The sequence below is a fragment of the Mesocricetus auratus genome, unplaced genomic scaffold (genome assembly GCF_017639785.1).
Source record: "Mesocricetus auratus isolate SY011 unplaced genomic scaffold, BCM_Maur_2.0 Super-Scaffold_100003, whole genome shotgun sequence".
Classification (NCBI taxonomy): Eukaryota; Metazoa; Chordata; class Mammalia; order Rodentia; family Cricetidae; genus Mesocricetus; species Mesocricetus auratus.
In genome coordinates, this window is record NW_024429188.1 from 91,932,129 (window position 1) to 91,951,744 (window position 19,616).

Genomic DNA, 19,616 nt, shown 5'->3' on the forward strand with positions numbered 1-19,616 from the left:
GCAGCTAGGGACAGTTTCCTCCAACCCCAACTTTCAATCCCCACCCCCATCCCAGTTCACTCCCACACTTCTCTCCTTGGTCTGCAGGATCGAGCGTCCTTTTCATTAACCTTTTAGCTCCCACCTCCATACACATACTATTTTCCTATACCCTCCAAAGCAGTCAGCAGTCACAGCCCCCACAACTGGCTAGCCTGCCTCAGCACTTGGGTAGGGGGAGGGACACACCTCCCAAAGCTGCGGGAACGGGGGAATGCGGGTGGGGGTTGTTCACTTGCCCTCAGATTTCTGCTGTAAAAGCTGAGCGGCAGAGACCAGGCATGCGCAGTATCTTAGGGCGCATTGTGATGGGAACTGCTTTTCTGAGTCTCTTCACAAAGACTCAAGAGTAACCACTAACCGCCCCTCAAGACCCCTCATCTTTAAGACACACATACAAATGGAGAGACGATGCACCTTTTTAAAAAGAGGAAGCTGCTTGCAGCTTGAAGTCTGGTCTACATGAGGACTGGTGTATTTCTGTTGATCCCATCTCCCGTGTTGACAAACGCCAGCGCCTAGGCTTTGCAGTCTGGAGCTGCAGTTTGCAGTGGAGCTAAGCAGTGTGCGGCTTTAATTCCACGTCAGATCAACTTTGATCAATATCCCCCTACCGGCCCAATTGGAAGAACCCAATTCACCAGAGCTGAGGCGCTGAGGCTTTTAGCTCTTTTCTTCTTACCCCCTCTTTAGATCTACCATCTTCGGGGGCGGGGGAGCCCTTTGGCTTTCTTTCTAATTTCTTTATCTCTTGACTGTTTTTTGGTTTTTGTTTTTCACTGTTTTGTTTTCGCTCCGGTTTTCATTTTCTCAGTCTCCTCTCTGTCTGTCTGTTTCTCTTGCTGTCTCTCTCTGTGTCTCTCTGTCTCTATTTCTGCCTCCGTCTCTGTCTCTCTGTCTCTGTCTCCCTGTCTCTGTCTCTCTTTCTCTCTCTCTCTTTCTGTGTGTGTGTGTCTATCTATCTCTCAAAGAAATCGCTTTGGGGAACCCAGCTTGCAGCCAATGAACCCGCCTTCCAGATTGGTGTGAAGACAGAAGTGAGGTGGGGGGGTGGGAAGGGGGTGTGAGAGATCCTGGAAGAGAGAGGGGGAGAAAGGAAGAGAGAAGGAGAGAGAGAGGGAGGGAGGGAGGGAGGGAGGGAGGAAGAGAGACAGACAGACAGAGAGAGAGAGAGAGAGAGAGAGAGAGAGAGAGAGAGAGAGAGAGAGAGCAAAGAGAAGAGAGAGAGCGAAGAGAAGAGAGAGAGAAGAGAGGAGGAGGAGGCGGCGGAGGAGGAGGGTTAGTGTGGGGTGGAAAGGAAGAGTGAGCTAGCGAGCGAGAGCAAGTTGAGGGGAGGGGGTGTAAGAGCCGGTGAATTCTTTTTCTTTTTCTATTATTATTTTGACGACTCCCGAGTTGCGCCCATGCTCTTGTCAGCTTCGTTTTAGGCGTAGCACGGCCAGGCAGAAGAAAATGGGGCAAAGCGTGCTCCGGGCGGTCTTCTTTTTAGTCCTGGGGCTTTTGGGTCATTCTCACGGAGGATTCCCCAACACCATCAGCATAGGTAAGCTATCCAGAGCCAGCCAGAGGGGCCAGGCTCTTCTGCATCTAAAACCCACTACCCTAGTGGGGCTAGGACTATCGCAACGTGGGTCCCTGTCCTGCATGCTTGGGGACGGTGACTAGAGATGGGGGACTGGGCAGAGATCTTGGGGACCTGAACCACAAGAAGCTGAATAGTATGGAGAGCATCCGAGATGTGAGAGGAGGTCTCTTGGGGCTAATGCGGGTGGATGGCCAGGTTTTCTGAGCTGACCAAGGAGGAAGGGAGTCAGGCTGAAGGTTGGGATGCTGCAGGAGGCTAAGAGTCGCGGCTTTTCAGCTCGCTGTTCTGGACTTTGCCACCGCAAGCTTGCAGCGGCTGGAAGTTGTCCCAGGGTGATATTGCCTGTCTGGCCGCGCCAGGATGCATAACCTGGGCCCAGGTCGCCCTGTCCCGCGCCTCTGGCTCCAGGGAGACAGGATAGTGTTAGAGGAGATAGGGCCCACTTTGGATCCCCCAGACCAAGGAAGTAGCTGGGTGGATGGATGAAGGATAGGGTAGGAAGTGGGGGATGACACAAGGAGTCGGGCAAGCAGGGAAGTCACGCAGACTAGGGATTCATGAATTGCTGCTGTGTCTGTCTGGAGACCAGCTCAGTAGCCAGCCGGAAGGGGGTTCTCCCCACCTCTGCCTGTATTTACAAGTAGAGAAGTTAGAATTGTTGCTTTTATTGAACTAACCCCCTATATTGTTGTGGGGAAAGGTGACTTCTGGGGAATGGGTTGGGACAGCAACGGGAATGAAACTGTTTTTCTCCCCACTCTAACACTGTACCCCAGGGGAAAAAATGAACCTGCTGTGGGAATAAGATTGGGGGTTGGGCTGGAGTCGGGATTTGGGGCCAGGCCCTTGCTTAAGAAAGAACCCAGTCCCACTTTTAGTTCCTTTATCCTACCTACAGCAGCCCCCTCTCCTTTCTCCCTTCCCTTTAGCTTCCTCTGTGTAGAAAACCCAGGTTTTTCACAGTGGAAATCAGAGTTTACAAGTCTTGAAAGACACAGGTTGAAAAATCAATCATCAGTTGAGCTTCCCAGTAACACTGAGGTGCCTGCCATCTGATGCTTGCTACTTTCTAACTCAGCCTGAAGTGGGGGGACACACGCCAAATCTTGATTGCCTTTGCTCCTAGGTGGACTTTTCATGAGAAACACGGTGCAGGAGCACAGTGCTTTCCGCTTTGCCGTGCAGTTATACAACACCAACCAGAACACAACTGAGAAGCCCTTCCATTTGAATTACCACGTAGACCACTTGGATTCTTCCAATAGTTTTTCTGTGACTAATGCTTGTAAGTAGATCTGCTTTGCCTCCCTTTGGGACCTGAGAGGACCTCATTTGCATTTTGTTTGTGATGCACAGGGTCTGCCTGTTTGTGCTGCTGGGGGGGTGATTGCCTCAATAAGCAGACTGAGGCGGTAGTCAATCCTGGATTCACGTTGCATAAATCAACCTTGAAGGATTCTGCTGTGGGGCTGAAAGCAGTGGGCAAAACTCTGTGATGAATTATGTTTGATGCAAAACTTTCACTTGCCTCTCTGCTAAACTGGTATTTCCTCCCCCGCACCCTTTTCTGTTGGGGGAAAAGAAAGAAAGAAAGAAAATAGCATGGTTGTTCAGGGAAATTTCAGATGGGATTTAAAAAAGAAGCAACAGCAGCAGCTCCTTGATTGAGTCAATGCAGGCCGTGCAATACTGAAGTGTGAAAGCTGTGGCTGGTGGTAGGCATGAACTGGGTTTAATGATTGCCTGACACATAGGAACAAAATGTGAGAACCCTGCAAACAAGTGACCTTGAGGCACAGATCAGGCTGGGTTCCCTGGCCTCTTTTTGTCCTTACCCAGAGAGCTCTGATAGGCACTGATAAGACTACAAACTGACTGCAGGTGACGAATGCTTGTCAGCCTAAAAGGAAGAGGGAAGACAGTTCTCAGGTGAATTTTTGGAAAGCCAATCCTGTCTGTGCCTGCTCCCGCACATGCGAGCGCGCGCTCACACACACACACACACACACACACACACACACACACACACACACACACACGATTGTTAAGGACAACACTGTTCTTAATTTAGAGCAAGAGGTTGGTTGTGGGGAGAGGCTTGAAGCAGGAACACGGAACTCTAAAAAGGGGGATTTCGTCAGCCCCAAAGCTGTTTTTGAAATCCATAGTGGCAGCAATGATCATCTTTTTGCAAAGGGGGGATTTTAGCAGTAAAATCACAGGAAGCCAAATAACTACTAACGTATTGGACACAGGTTTTTGTTTGATTTGGTTTGTTTTTTTAACTTGAAAGGAACGTTTTCTGAGAAACACTGAGATCTTCATCTAAGCTTACTTTATTTCACCAAAAGTTTCTCCCAAATGAAGCCGGTTAACATAAAGCATGCGGGATTTCCCTGAGTGGTGTAGTTTGAAATCTGAAGTGTCATTCCATTTTGATAAATGGCATTTGTGTCTGGTCCAGTCTAACTTTGTGTATGACTTTCTTCATATCCTTTCATCTCAAAAGATATGTAATCCCTAGAAATCTTTAAACAGGTCTGCAAGAGCACGTTTCCTTTGGATTTAAAGACTTGGAATGAAGGGAAGGGGGAGTGAGGAAGTACTTTTCAAAAACATGTACCAGTTGCCAGCCTTAAGAATAAATCAGCTAAAGGTGCAGACCCTCTTATGAACATGCTTTGAGACACTCTGTATTTGACATCCTTTGGTTTTCCAATACTGACCAAAAACAGGAATGCATTAATTTTACATAAGTGTGAAAGTGGCAAATGTCTGGCTGTACATTGTGTCTTACTGCTGTGATCCCCAACCTCTCTCCAGCATTTACAAGGCATATCTGATTCTTAATCCTACCGCACTGTGGCTGCCTCAAGAGGCTGAATCTCAAATGCAGTTTCCTAAATATCAATTAGAACAGATTTAAAACCAAATACATGAAACTAACGGGGTGTATTAACAACAAATAATATGTATTCCATTTCCCTTCACTCTCTTTCCACTGATGAATACTGGGCTAAGAGATCCTTTTGGCTTCTTGGGAATGACTGATTTCCAAAGCTGTGGGTCCTGTTCTTATGAACAAACTCATCTGACACTCACCAGCCTATGACTATCAGGACCCTACCTGAACAAGAGCCAGAAAATGATCTTTGCCATGATAAAATTTCAGGTTTAGGAACAGGCAATAAGTCTTTCATATTGGCGCAGGATTTCTTACTTCTCAAAGAAATAAAGGAACAATGATGGAGAAGGAAAAGCAACTGATCAAAATCTCAACTGAAATCCACAGCACTATTGCTTACAAGGCTAGGTCATGGTTAGACACTTGAGGGTTGGAGAGAAGGGGTACGATCTAGCAGGCAACAGGAAAAACGAAGGAAGCTACCTCCTTGGTTATATCAAATATACATGTGTGCATGCACAAGCACACAACACACATGGGAGAACTAGTTAGAACTCAGTGACGGGTACCTAGCTGCCTGTTGCACTCTCCAACTTCACAGCTAGCTTATAAGACTGAAGACACTGCCGTCTTCAGTGGTCCACGAAACAGTCACATCTGAAAGACACAATTCTTGAATGGGAGTCAGATCTCAAAGCTGTCTCCTGGCAGCTGCTTAGTGTGAGATGCCTACCTAGTCCAACTATAGCCTCTGCAAACAAAACTTCAAGAAGGCAGAGAAACCCTAGGAATGTCTATTGCCTCCCCCATGGCCTTGACTGTTCTTTTGATTGTGGGAGCACAAATCAAACATGTCAGATACACGCGTACAGTTCTAACAGTACTTGAAGCAAGCACATGACTGCAGATCCCATTCCTTCAAGTGATTACCTAGTTATAAAACGGAAACAAGTAACTCCATTATCCTCTGGCCTTCCTAGGTGAGGAAATCTGGGGAACACCTCAGAAGAGTCCAAATCTGGTTTTCTACCCCTCCGATAGTTCAGTGTGGAACTGGACTAGCAAAAATTAAAGACCCTTGCTTATTGTCCTGCAGAATTACTGGTTTCAGTCATGATTTTTCTGCATCTTCAATCCTGAGACAAGCACATACTTTCTAGGGTGCAGGTATGCAGGTAAACAGAGATATGATGGCTAAACGCACAATAGAGCCTTCTGTACATGCCCCTGCCCTCTGTTTTCCCTCTTCATTGTCACCTTGCTCCATACAATGTATTCAGAAGTCATTCTTCCAATAAATCTAAGGCACCAGTTATTTAAAGACTCTACTAGCAAGCAAGCTTTTTTGCACAAGCCTCAAGAGGTTTGCTTAAGACAGACTCTAACTTCATTCTGTGCCTTAAGAGGCCAATAAAAGCCTCCCTGGCTTTGAAAGGTGGTTCAGTTGGGATCTTAGCTCAGGAGAGAATTGAAGTTTCTCAGACAGACCCATCTGATTTAGAGCACATGTTCCCATTTCCTAGGAATTAATAGTTTGCTGCCTTACTTTTCACTTTAGCTGGGCAGATGCTGAGAGAATGGAGGTGTGACTAAATGGGTTTCAGTGTGTATACCATAGACATACATACAGAGGCACATTCATTATTAGTGCATATGAAAAGCAATGCACACACATTTTGCAAGTTACAAATTTAGCGTTTAGGGGAGAAAAAAAACAAACCAATTTGATCATCTGCAGGCTTAGAAGGGTATGGAAGTATCAGGAGACTGCTGGGTCCCATGGTGTGACTTTGCTGTCCTGGTTCCTCAGGAAATACTGCTGATTCCCTTGAAGTCCCCTCCTGTGTCTCGCTGCTGTGCACTTGTGGTGCACTCCACACTACACCGCCCCAGCCTCTGCAGTGTCAGCTCATTAGCACACAGATCTCATATTCCCTCTCCGCACTGTCATTGCAAAAATTGCTGTTGTACACCTTTACAGCCAACAAATGTGCTCGTGGATTACGGACTGTTTGTGAGAAGCAGGGAAAAGGCAAATGTAACCTTAAAGGTTATTCACCACAGAATTGTACTCTAAACGCTTTGGCTTAAATAAAAATCTTCTTGACGGAAGCTCAGCATTGATGGTGGGACTGAGAGTGCGACTTAGGAGTACAAGCCCTGATGGAGCCCCAGGCAAAAATGTCTTTTGTCTGCTAAAGCTAACCTACCAACAGCAAAATTTCCTTCTATTAATTTTTACAAGTGACTTGAAATATAGCAGCAAACTGAGAACTCGCTCCTTTTATAACTGAACGTGCCTTGCTACCAAGTGTGCTTAGCCGAGACAGGCTTCTATCTCTTACCCACAGTCACAATCTAATTATCTAATTACTCTAATTGCCAGGAAGGAGTCACTTAACCATTTAGATCCTTTGGAAAGGAAATGTCTCTCTTGATCACAAACTCTGCAATTGGGTGGGTTTTGTTTTGGCTTTGTTTGAGCATAGAAACTAAGCTGAAGACCCTGGGATCAAGGCTCTTGCCTTCCAATCGAATTTCACGTCCTAACCATTATCTTTTCTGGCTCCACCTCCCCCATCTCTGAGGCTCTTTGCACCTTTGCTGCCCTGCCTCCTCTGCTCTCTCTGCTGGCTAGTCCTCAGGAAGCTCACTGGCTTAGCTGTCTTCTCAGTCCTTTGGCCAGCTGGCTTAGCCCACTGAAGCACGAAGAGGTCGCCTCAGTGGTGCCAGTCAAAGATTTAAGTCACCTTCTCACATGGTCTATTATCATTTTTTCTTAATCTCCATTTTAGAATGGAGGAGGGAGGAAGGTGAGGCTGTTCATTTGGGCCGTAAAAATAGATGGCAATCAGCAGGCTGGAAAGGTGAGCTCCCTGCAAAGTGTATTACCTCTCATACAAGACAGCTTCCTATTGATCTAATAAGTGAAGGCAGGGGGAAAAGGAGGGTTTGGGAAAGAAGTAGAAAGAATTACACTGTCATTCTATCTGTGCTTACTGAAAAATGGGCCATGATTTTTCTTTCTCTCTGCAATTTCAACTTGTTTTCCTCCTAAATGAAACTAGTATTCCATGTCCCCTGACTTCTAACTCAATTGAGGTTGTTTTCCTAATTGTGTATTTCCCTCCCTAAAACTGAGTGAGAGTAGTAGAAGTTGCTTTAATGCCTTTGGCTCCTGAGATGCCTGTAAATTTCATTGTTAGGGATACTCAGAGATGATTGGCTGATTCTATTTTGATAGATTGAAAATAGATGCAGGTGCTGAGACGTGATTGTTTGTCTGCTTTTCTGGACAGGAGATTTGCCACATTTATACAACTGGCTTAAGGATTAAAAGACAACAAAGATTTTAAGAGATGACTAGACATTTAGGAGCTAGAATTCATTACTTTGGAACTGAGGAATAAATGCCCTTATCCAAATGGTTTGCCTTTGAATTTTTTAGATGAGGACCACAGATATATTTTAAAAGAGCTTTTGGAAATTTTTATCTCTTATGAAGATCAAGAAAATCATTTTTTTAAAGTCGTGTTTTGACTCCATCCCTATGTATTTTGGTACTTTGAGAGCACCAATAAAACAGCCAGTGGGGGCAAAGGATATACATCAGCAGAATAAGGGAATTATACATGCACAAAAGCAACTCTCTCCTCCTGAAAGCTGCTCAGGAAATATCTAAGCTCCAGACACAGAGTTTCAAATAGTCTCAGTCTAAAGTCTTTAAGACTCAATGCTTAGCAAAAGAATAATGTGGGCAAGGTTTGTCTTTTTCATATTTCTGTTTATAACCAACATTTTCTTTTCTTTCTCTGACTGCTAAGCTCATGTCTGTTGGCTGTTCTCTAATCATCTATTCATTACTGGCCTATCCACATTAACTTTACATAGGACCATTTCTTACATCGAGAATCTAAATCTTTTTTTCTTTTTTGTCTTCTTTATTACAAGGTCCTTGTCCCTACTTCATTCTCCTTGAGAACTGTACACTACTTTGGGGATACCAGATTTTTCCTGAGTACGTCAATATAGGCTAATGGAAGAAAGGATTAAAATAACAGGGAGTATTGACTTTAAAACCTGGGACTATAACCACCATCAAATCTCAATTTCAAGGAAAAATACTCAAATGGGAGGATCTCAGGATATGATGCTCAGATTGTCTGTTTACCTAAATCAAAAATCAGTTGCCTTTGGCTATGGAGGACATTTTTTAAATTTATTTATTTATTTATCTATTTATTTATTTATTACATATACAGTGTTCTGCCTACATGCCAGAAGCGGGCATCAGATTGAATTGTAGATGGTTGTGAGCCACCACGTGGTTGCTGGGAACTGAGCTCAGAACCTCTGGAAGAGCAATCAATGCTCTTAAGCTCAGAGCCATCTCTCCACCCCCTATGGAGGACTTCTTATCAGGGAAATGATAGCTGCCCTTAGTAGGATGAGAATGGGTGCAGCAAAACCATAGAGTCAGTTTCTCTGAGCAAAATTTGAAAGTGTTTGGGACAATTTTGGGAAGCAGCCAAAGTACATAGGGTTTCATTTTATTGAAGTGGCTATTGTAAGATCTGTGGGCAGTGGCGGGAGATGCACTGTACCAAAGGAAAGTCAAAGAAGAGATGAGGATGATAGGGAAGCTAAGTCTCATTCAGAAATTTTCCATTCTTTGGAATGCCATATGGAATCCCATATCAGTGATGGTAGCACTAGATGTACTCTGAACCTAGCTGAGATGCAGCTCCATGTCATTCCATCAAGCCTTCTCTTATGTTGGTTCAGTCATCCAGTCTGGCCCCTCTCCCAGTGGAAGTAATCACCACACACTCTTCTAAAATCACCCAGCACATTAAAAAGACAAAGAAGCTCCTGCTTCATGGCTCCCAACTGTCACTTGCTTCTTAAGCAGTTATCCTCAACACAACACTATTTGTCCATCTTTGCAAAAGTCAGAGGAACATGGATAAGACACGAAACACTTTGGTGATGATCTCTCACCATATTTGGCACAATTCGGTGCAAAATAGCATTTATCAACCTTTCATGTATACACCATATGCCTGAATAGCATGTTAAAGATTCTGATTTAAAAGTTTGCTATGGGAAAATTCCCAGGTGATGTTAATGCTGATGGTCATTAAGTCACACTTTACACAAAAGAGTTCAAAGCTAGGAGACCGTATTCACCGAGTATAGGTTCTTTCAAACATAATTTTCTCATCAAGATTTGTCAACTTTCACTAACTAAACAAAGTTCTATAAGAGATACATTTGGTTTATTCTGACTCACAGATGTTTCAGTCATGTTCCCAATAATCTTGTGACCATTTCAGCCAGGTATGTGGCATAATTAGAAAACGTATGCTTAGAGTTGGTTTTTGTAAGAATGTGGCGGGTGAGCTACAGGGCAGTCTGAGGGAGAATGTAGCACATGAGTCAGGATGACAGTGTCTTAGTTACTTGCCACATCCCAAAGTGCCACATTTAGAAACTATGTGTGCAAGAAATCTAAGGTTGGTTTGTGGCTCCAACTCTATTTCCACTTTGCTTCTCTGGGTCAAGACATGCTAGAAAGAGGCATGTAATCTCAGTTTTTTAGAGGCCTGACTTCTCTTTAAAAGGGTATTAAGCAAAAAGCACAGCACCATTCTCTCTTTTTCCAGAAGAGAATGAAAAATTGACTCAATTTTCAAGATACTCAAAGTGAGGGAAGAAGTGTATTGTTGCTTTCCAACATACCTTAGCTGAGGACCAATCTAAGGAAGACGTTAAAAGAGTATCCAGTGACATTTGAAGACTGAAACTAATAAAATCCCACCTCAAAATATTGTCACTCTCATAGTCTGCCTTTCGTCATAAACTTTACAAATTCACTTATCTGTGTTATTGCATTGGAAACCTGCACTAGTGTGCTATCTGGAAGGGAAATGAGCCAAATAATTATTACCTGTTGATGTTTGAAGCAGATTTTTTTGTTCAGATTGCCACCTATTACCTTGCAAACTCCTCAGAAGGAGATATCCAGGTCAGGTAAGTGACCCAGAATAAGACACCTATCTGCCAAAGGAAGTTGAACAAAGATGGATGGCACAAGAAGGGTCAATGAAGTACACACTATCTATTTTTTTCACATTTGTCCTCCATAGCAAACTTTGGTCCTTTACTCACTACAATCTTACATATATTTGACTATTTTACTGGCTTTTTTTAAAAATTTGTTTTTCAGTTTAAATTTAGATAAGAAACAAGGTTGCTTCACAAGTCAGTTCCAGGTCCCTCTCCCTTTCCCTCCCCTCCTCCCGTGCCCTCCCCCCAGCCCACCTAATATCCCCTCATTTCCCCAGGGAGGGTGAGGCCCTCAATTGGGGTGTCCATAGTCTGTCATTTCATATAGGGCAGGGCCTAGAACCTTCCCCAAGAGTTCAGGGTGAGAGTGCACCTCACATTGTTCTATGGGAGTCCAAAGTCCGTGTGTATACTTGGGATGGGTACTGATCTGCTGCCCAAGGCTCAATAGATTCCCTAGGCCTCCTCACTGACACCCACATTCAGGGGGTCTTGATCAGTCCCATGCTGGATTCCCAGGCTGATGCCTGGGATTCAAGAGCTAACCCTTGTCAGGTCAGCTGTTTCTGGGGGTTAAGCCAGCCCAGTCTCACTCCCTTTGGTCTCCATGGAGTCACTCCCTTCTCATGTAGTGAGCCTGCTGCCTGCACTGTGCATGGTTGTTTGTTGCCATGGATAACTGTGGTGCTAAGATTTTCTGTAGTTACTCTGGGAAACTTTTAGAAGTGAGCTGTAAAACATTGCTATGAAACACACACACACACACACACACACACACACACACACACACACTTCCAGTTATCCATGGTTAGCTGATTGTTTTGCTACTTACTCACTGTAAGAAAGGCCCATCTTTGCTGTTGCCTTAAGTGGCTCAAGGTAATGGATGAAACAGGTAGAGATCAGGACTCAGTCCACAGAAAGGTAAGTATATGGATAAGGGCGTTAATATCTTGATCTTTGTGCGTATAAATTGTAAATTTAAGATAGAAAGGCCCCTGACATTTGCAGTCATCCAGAAAGAGGTATAGAGCTTCAATTACCCTTTCATCTCACTGCAATGTCCAAAGCTACTTGTTGATTAGTTTAAAACAGTGTGTCTTGAATTGGGCCATTTGCATTGGAATCACCAGAGATGATTATTAAGTATGAATTCCTAGTTCAAACCCTGAAAGTATGAATCAGGAAATATATGCTAAGTCTATTTAACAAGCTTTGTGGGTGACACTAATAGCATTCACTCAGTTTGAGAATCATATATTTAATAAATCATGATACTATAAACAGAGATGTACAGATTCAAACTGAAACTTATTAAATACCCACCAAGCACCCAAGTATTGTGCCTATGCACTTTCATACATGTTGTTTCTCTGTGCAATTGAAGTACTATTAGCACATGCCATCATTAGCAAGCTTGGCTCTCAAACTGAAAATTTAGGATAGGAATTGGAAAAGCTATGAGACTAGCCTCATAGTCCCTGGAGCAAATCCAGAAACAGCTCTGAGACAGCAAGTAGTAACAAGAGAATGATTTTCATTTTTACAGTGCATCTTCCCATCTTTGCTTGTTAGCCAAGGATGGGTCCTTAGCCATGCCATAAACTAGATGTCATGGCAAATGTCAGTTCATTTATTAAAACGGATGTGTTATAATCATTTACTATAGCATTCATTGTGGCCCTCCTCCCCATGTTTGTTATCAACAAATTTAAAACCAGAGCTGAAATAATAACTACCAGTCATTGATGCTGTACAACATGGAAAGCATCGTCCAAGGAATTTTAGATGTTACATCTCAAGAAATCATTACATTTCCGGAAGTGAGTCACTCTCACCCCAATTTTATACAAAATAGAAATCAGAAGTGATTCAAAATTCATAAGTAGCTAGCTCAAGGTTAAACATCTGGCTACATTGGCACACCAAGAGAATACCTCTAGAGTCTTAGTCAATTTCAAATGGAGTTGAAAATTTAAATGACTATCAGGGCCAGTCACATACCATAATTGGGGCATTAGGCAGGTATGTTTAATAAAAAATATTGAAGCCTTTGTTGATATCTATGTTCCATGACCCTATTTGAACATATACTGATCCCATTTTTAACCTACCATGAAAGAAACAAGATACCTTCCATACTCCATGTGGAACGCGCATGTTTCTGACATCTGTACCACAATATATGGGATACGCCATTTAGCAGCTAATTACTGATTTGGAAAAAACTGTTTACTGACCAATATAACTAGTGAGAAAAGCAGAGAGAAAAGCTGTAATTAGAGGGTAGCAAAACCCATTTTACTTCTCTTCTTAGCAAAACATTAAGTTATACCAGCATAATTAAACTATCTGTCTCCTGTGTACATATCACATAAGTAATCTTACATACACAATGTTGTACACAGTTGCTTTCCATAGGTATATGCCACTTCAACTCTAACCTTCCATCAAGAAATAGTGAGGTATATAGCAAGGGCGAAATGCTGGAATAGGGTCATTAATATATATTTGGCAGATCAAAAGAAGTCTTCTGGGGGCTTGTTTTGTAGAAATTGCTTAGGTTCTCACACATACTTCCCACAAATTAGAGACACTGTATCAGTTAAGAATCTCTCCTAACTTTCAAGACAGAGGGTTATTGTCTTTAAGCCAATGTCCAAAATGGGAATATATTCTCATTTCTTTGGAGATGCAGATGAACGTAAGCCACCTTGGTCATACACAATCATGAGGCACTGCTTGTATGCAGGTGTACCCTGCCATAGAAAGAGTGAGAACAATAAGTCTTTCATAATAACTCTATTATCATAAATATGAGCCAGGCATAAATGCCTTGTTAAAATAGAAAATAAGAAAACAATTTGGTACCCTATTTTTGGACTCAGTCTAGTTCCCTGTCATTTTAGGTGCTCCAATGGTAGTCTGTGTGCTGGTTCTCTTGAGGCAACAAGACAACATCTAGTAACAAGATTCAGCTAACCAAGAATCTTATCAATAGTTTCTTTCTTTTAGGTTGAAAATAGTATTGGACACTACTTACTTATCAACAGGAAATTTATTGAACAAAGCCTTTGTTGTTAATTGGACATAAATATCTGGGTGCCTATAGAACCTATTCTTGAATAGAATTTTATGAATGCTAGATACTGACTCCAGGATGATATACTTCTCAATAAAGGCACGCCTACAGTATGAATTAAGAACCTCCCACATATACCACCATACAATACAGAAAAGTGAGCACTTTAGGTCCCATCTTTCTATTGCTTTGGGAATAATAAACAGGAAACAGAGGCTTATGAGAGTGAGCACAAGACCAGGAGTTAAGAGAGTATCTAGTTCTAGTCTTAGATCTGACATCAACTGCCCCAATCACTATGGGCCTGTCTCTGTAACTCTGGTTCTAGTTTTTGCAATTACTAAAGTAGAGAGGTCCTTCTGGATAATATCTGAGATTTTCATCATTGATAACCTATCACTGGATCTTATCAGCTCTCTTCATTTCTAACTGAGAAAACAACATCCAAATGGAATCCCTCAAATTTTTCTGTATCTAGAGACTTCCGTTTGTGTTTATTGACCTCACCCTCACTGTTAGGTTCAGTGACCAAATTATCAGGTCATAAAACTAATGGATAGTGTTTCTAGCTATTTGTCACTAACTTACCTTTGCTCACCCCAATCTCTTTCTCTTATTAATTATGAGACACTGAACAAGTTACTTGACTTCATTATGCCTTTGGAAAGTTGGAGTGGTTAGCATGTATACTATTTGACTAATTACTTTTCCTCTGTCTCAAATTAATCTCTCTCTCTCTCTCTCTCTCTCTCTCTCTCTCTCTCTCTCTCTCTCTCTCTCTCTGTCTCTCTCTCAGGAGTGGTTAGCATGTATACTATTTGACTACTTTTCCTGTGTCTCAAATTAATCTCTCTCTCTCTCTCTCTCATACACACACACATACACACACACACACACATACACACACACGATGTGAGTGGAGATAATAATCTTTATAGGGTTTCTGGGAGTTTGAAATGAAATCACAAATTCATATAAAAACTGTATGATAGTGTCCAGCACTCACTGGCCATTATCATTGATAGCATCATTAATTCAAGATTATTTTGAGCTTTTTGTCCTAAAAACAGAAACCTAGTTTCATTTGAAAACTGAAATCACTTGTCACTTCAGAAACCAGAGTTCCTTCCTGAACAGCTGTTCTCAGAGCCTTTCAACAGTTCTAAGTTCTTCCTCAACCAAGGATAATTTTTTCTGCCAAGAAACCCATCACGACACTCCCTTTTACTTCCAGCCCACCAACCTAAACTCAAACATCTCTCACCCATGATTCCAAGACTGCATATCCAGTTTAAGTCCTGGCAGCAATAGCTACCCAGAAATTCCATCACCAAGAAACTCTGAGTTGCATGTCTCTACCTAACCTAAGGCAAAATTGCAAGGAAGACCTATTGTCTCATCTACCAAAGAAGCTGTATTTCTTTTTTAAATCAATGTGCTTTTAATCACAGACTGTCATCTTTATGAGGCATGGTGTGTGTGTGTTGTGTGTGTACAAGAGAGAGAGAGAGAGAGAGAGAGAGAGAGAGAGAGAGAGAGGAAAGAGAGAGATTCATTAGTCAACAGTATGCATGCTACCACTCCAAGTTCCTTCCCAAAGGCCTAGGTTGAATCTATTTGACCTGTGAAAATAGTTCAAAGGAAACTCTAGGCAAGTACCCAGTGGACTGGCTCTGTAGACAGGACCTAGAACTTCTCTAGAAATGGGATTGCCCACTGAGGAGCATCAGGAAAAGCAGCAAGAAATTGCTTAGCGGCTCCCTGGTCATTTCATTCCTATGGGCTATTTATTAGTGAGTGAGCTTTCTTCCTGGGCCCAAAATCATGAAACTGTGGAACTGAGGAGAAAAACACTCCATGCATTTTCTTCCCTGATAGATACTACAACCATTTCTTATCTCCTCTCCTTTGTTTTCCACCTCTTGGTACCTCTAAGCCCTGGGTAACTCTTTGAGTGTCTTGCCCTAGGGATGGTGAAACCAAAACAGAGAGCCACTTTGGGCACCTCCTCTAGCACACAAGAGTTTAGCCTACTCTCTGTAAACCGAATCTGTGTTGTTCTTTGGCCTCCTGGTTTCTACCTTTCTCTCAGTGTCCTTGATTCTTCTTTCTACAGCCTGTAGACTTATAGGAACACAGGAACCTGACAACAACCAGGAAAGCAAACCTGTATTTTTCCCAGGATAAAAGTGACCTGGATCTGCTCAGTTTTTCATATTCCTCACTCCTGGTTCTTGTGCTTTCCTCCATTACACTTTGGGGCAAAGGGTTGTTGTTTAACCCTTCCTTAGTGGAAAGATGTTTCTCCCCTTGCACTCGAGAGCACTTAAAGGACAAGGGTAGCTCTGAAATGGAGTACAAGAATTTGAATCTTGGCTCTCTTATCAGCAGTGGCCTGACCTTGGATAAATTACTTAACACCCCTGAGCCTTACTTTCCCATCTGTGAAATAAGGATGAATATAGCAGTAAATATGTCATACAGATGCTGTGAATATTAAATAGGAAGACCATTCATGCATAACATTAATCAAGATGTGTGGCATATAGTAAGTGCTGAGTAAAATGGTAGCTACTATTAACGCAGAATGGTGAGATGGTTGAAAATAAAGACTTCAAAATTAAACTGAGGGAGGATTTTTTCCTTTTTCTAGTCATTCTCCAAGCCCTTAAAAGCAGCTCATCTCACCTGTGATTTTTATACCTGAGAACAAGCTAGAAGGGACAAACTTGAATATAAGAGACTTGGTTTGGGAGTAAAAAGGCAGAGAAAGGCTTTCTGTGACACATCAGAAAATAAGGCTGTATTCACTACTAGGCCTTAACCATGCAACAATTGAGTGGAATTCCTTAAGATATAATCCTTCTTTGCTTACTGTCTCAGACCTCAGTATGATTTCATTACTGCCCATGCTGCTTTAGATAAAGGGCCAAGCTTCATTGGATACAGCAGCGTGGAAAGTGACATGATAACCTTGGCACTTGCTGGAGTAAAGAAAAGAACACATTTTCTTCAGATATAAAATTTGTTTTGTTTTAATGTTTTAGAAGTGGCAGAGTAGAAAGGTGAACCCAAGAATCTTCACACAATCAAGGGGGAAAATGGAGTACCAATTGAGCTATCTCGGGCACACTTTGTGAATTCTTTAGTTTCAGGTGATATGTGCAAGATGGATGTTTAGAGCATTTCCTTTTGAGTGGATGGCTTTTTCTCTTTTTGATGGTACTTGTTTGAGTCAGACTGGAAATAGCAAAAGAAGGCGATATGGAAAAGGTTAACGGAGAAATTTTGCTAGCATGACTTTTTCCACATTTCAGTCCCCTTCTCTCCAGAGCAAAGGTTAACCATCTAATTCCATAAGCATAGATTCACTAGGGAGGGTGGTTCTGAGGGCTACCAGACAATGCAGGCAGCTGAGAAAAAGCTGTCCCCGTCTTCCTGTCATCGGGCCTTGGTCTACCAGCAGGCTGAAACCTGGGTGATGACTAAAAGCAGTGTCATTTTTTTTTATGTCCCAAGCTATTCATGCTTCACCAGGTTCATCTCCTTTTCTCATTATTACACAAGCCTGCTGCTGTTTTTCTAGTAGATTTTTTAAACATGATTTTCAGAAAAGGGAACTGAGGAGTCCAACGGCTAAGTGACTATGCCAAGGTCCCATGGCTAATAACAGAAGTGGGACTGCAGTCTGGTTCCTAACTCCTGACTTCTCGAAGATGTCTTCTTAACGTAGTTCTTCTGCTCTGAGCTTTCACTGCTGCACAGTGACACTCTACAAAAATGACAACCCTGTCAGTTTTAAATAGGTGCTGGAAAGGAAAAATATATCCACAGAAAGTCAATTAGAAATGCAGTAAAGCTCAAGTTTCAGGGGTCATGGTTAACGCTATCTTTCATTTAATGTCTCCAGTGTTAACTTGTCAGCATTTACTACCCTTTGATTTATAGTCAAGAGTAAGCAAAACAAAGGCTAAAGTGTAGAGTCCATTTACACATCACATAATTTTGGAGCTATATCAAGTACTTCTAGTCCAGCTACCTCATTTTGTAGATGAGGAAAGTGAGGACAATAAAGAAGACATTTGCCAAAAGATGATGCAACTCCCTGGTTGCAGAAGCAACACAAGAATATGGGCTACTTCTCAGTATGGTCTCTCCCATCATTTGTTGTAACCTTCCCACTGGAAAGCTATACTAAGCCATATCATAAAGCCTATTACTTTTAATTTTATTTTTGGTGCCTCTTTTTCTTGAATTATGTCATATTTATAAGTTATAGTACCCCAGATCAATTTTCAAATGTAATCAACCTTTTAAGTGATTATAGAAATTAAATGTCAAATCAATTCACGATCAGTGTTTTCAAAAAATACTTCGAAACTATAAATGAATAAGATTAGCTGCATAAGTAAAAATCAAAGCTGGGGATGTAGCACAGTGGTATAGTATTTGCCTATCAAGGGTAAAGCCCTGATATAGCCCCAGGCAAAGAGAAAGGGGTAGGAAAGAGAGGGGTGAGGAAGGGAAGGCAGGCAAAAAATATTGACTTTCGCCACATTTTGTGGGTTCATATTTTATTGTATTGGGGAGATTTTTTCTAGACCCACAGACTTTAAAGATGATCAATTACTATTTATATATAAAATAGCTACCCCATATAGAGTTGTGCATATAACAGTACTACCAAGGTTTTCTTGTTGTTGTTGTTTTTGGTTTTTTGAGGCAAGGTTTTTCCGTGGTTTTGGAGGCCATCCTGGATCTAGCTCTTGCAGACCAGACTGGTCTCAAACTCACAGAGATTGGCTTGCCTCTGCCTCCTGAGTGTTGGGATTAAAGGCGTGTCCCCACTTTGTAGCAAAAGAAAATGATAACAAAATTAGTAAGTAAAACACCTGATGTCAGGTTATAAGTTGTGTCGTAGCTAAGAAGAAATAGAATTTAGGTTATTTTTCTAACTTCAAGTGCTTTGGAAATTATGTAGCATTTAAAGTTAGGTGTAGTATACACCTGTCATGAAGTAGAGTGACAGATGCAGATGATGCTAGAGATAAGGCTGAGTGCTGAGAGCCTCAGAAAACGTTTTGTAAAGAATCCTATACACTGCTATAGACAAGAAAACCTTTGGGATCATGTAAATCAACGTCTTCATATTATGTATAATGAGAGACAGAGAGTGAGAGACAGAGACAAGGGGTATCCATGTCACAGTTCCACTCACGGAAGTAGGACTAGAACTCCTTCCACATTCCCAGAGTCCCCAAACAATCACTACAGCATTTTATTTCTTGATCTCTGTTGAAAAAGAATGAGGAAACAACCTAGTTATTTGTAGAATCCACATAGGCAGACAATAATGAGTTGAGATATCATGAAAAGAAAGGGAAAATATCATGTAGCTTTTATTTTTGAAAATGCCAATTTCATCCCAGTTGTGGGAGAGTAAGGAGTCAGGAAGGCGATAGGTTGGTCAAACAGGAGAGTTGCTCAGATGCTGAAGGGTTGGCAACCCTGCTCAGCAATGACCACTGTAGCAAATAACCTGTCTTGATTATAAATATTTTCATCTTTGCATTTGTTCATCAGTTAGGTGCTTTGGAAAAACTTGGTAAAGTGGACAAAATGGCCAGTTCCTTGAAAATATGATTTCCAGTTCTTTGAAGGGAGTATACCAGTTACTGCCAGAGGAATGTTAATTTTATAGCAGCATGCATGAAGTCCATACCAGTAAAGGACTGCACCACCATCAGCACCTCAGCTCTCATCACACCCCTTGCATTATTTTATAGCTCTAGCTGCAGAGTAAATATGTGTTGGGCACTTTGATCTTTCCATTAGTTGTTTCAGCTGAGGCGAGAGCAAATAAACCCTTTTCAAGTTCAATGGTACAGAAAGTTATTATATGAGAAACAAAACTAAGAAAAGAATTCTTCAATAAC

At 42.0% G+C, this 19,616-nt stretch overlaps 1 protein-coding gene across 7 annotated transcripts in view; it reads left to right on the forward strand.

The window, feature by feature from the left end:
- Positions 1-911: 911 nt before the first annotated feature.
- Gria3 (glutamate ionotropic receptor AMPA type subunit 3) overlaps positions 912-19,616 on the forward strand; it is a 271,976-nt gene continuing 253,271 nt past the window's right edge. For 2 of the 7 annotated variants that reach the window (XM_013118242.3, XM_005076820.4), the window contains exons 1-2: positions 1,299-1,582; positions 2,751-2,909. In XM_013118242.3, coding sequence (XP_012973696.1) covers positions 1,492-1,582; positions 2,751-2,909 — 250 coding nt within the window. In that variant the 5' untranslated portion in view covers positions 1,299-1,491. Of the gene's footprint in view, positions 1,082-1,297; positions 1,583-2,750; positions 2,910-19,616 lie in introns of those variants that run through there. The other 5 variants (XM_021231035.2, XM_013118241.3, XM_013118240.3 and 2 more) reach the window with 5 other exon arrangements.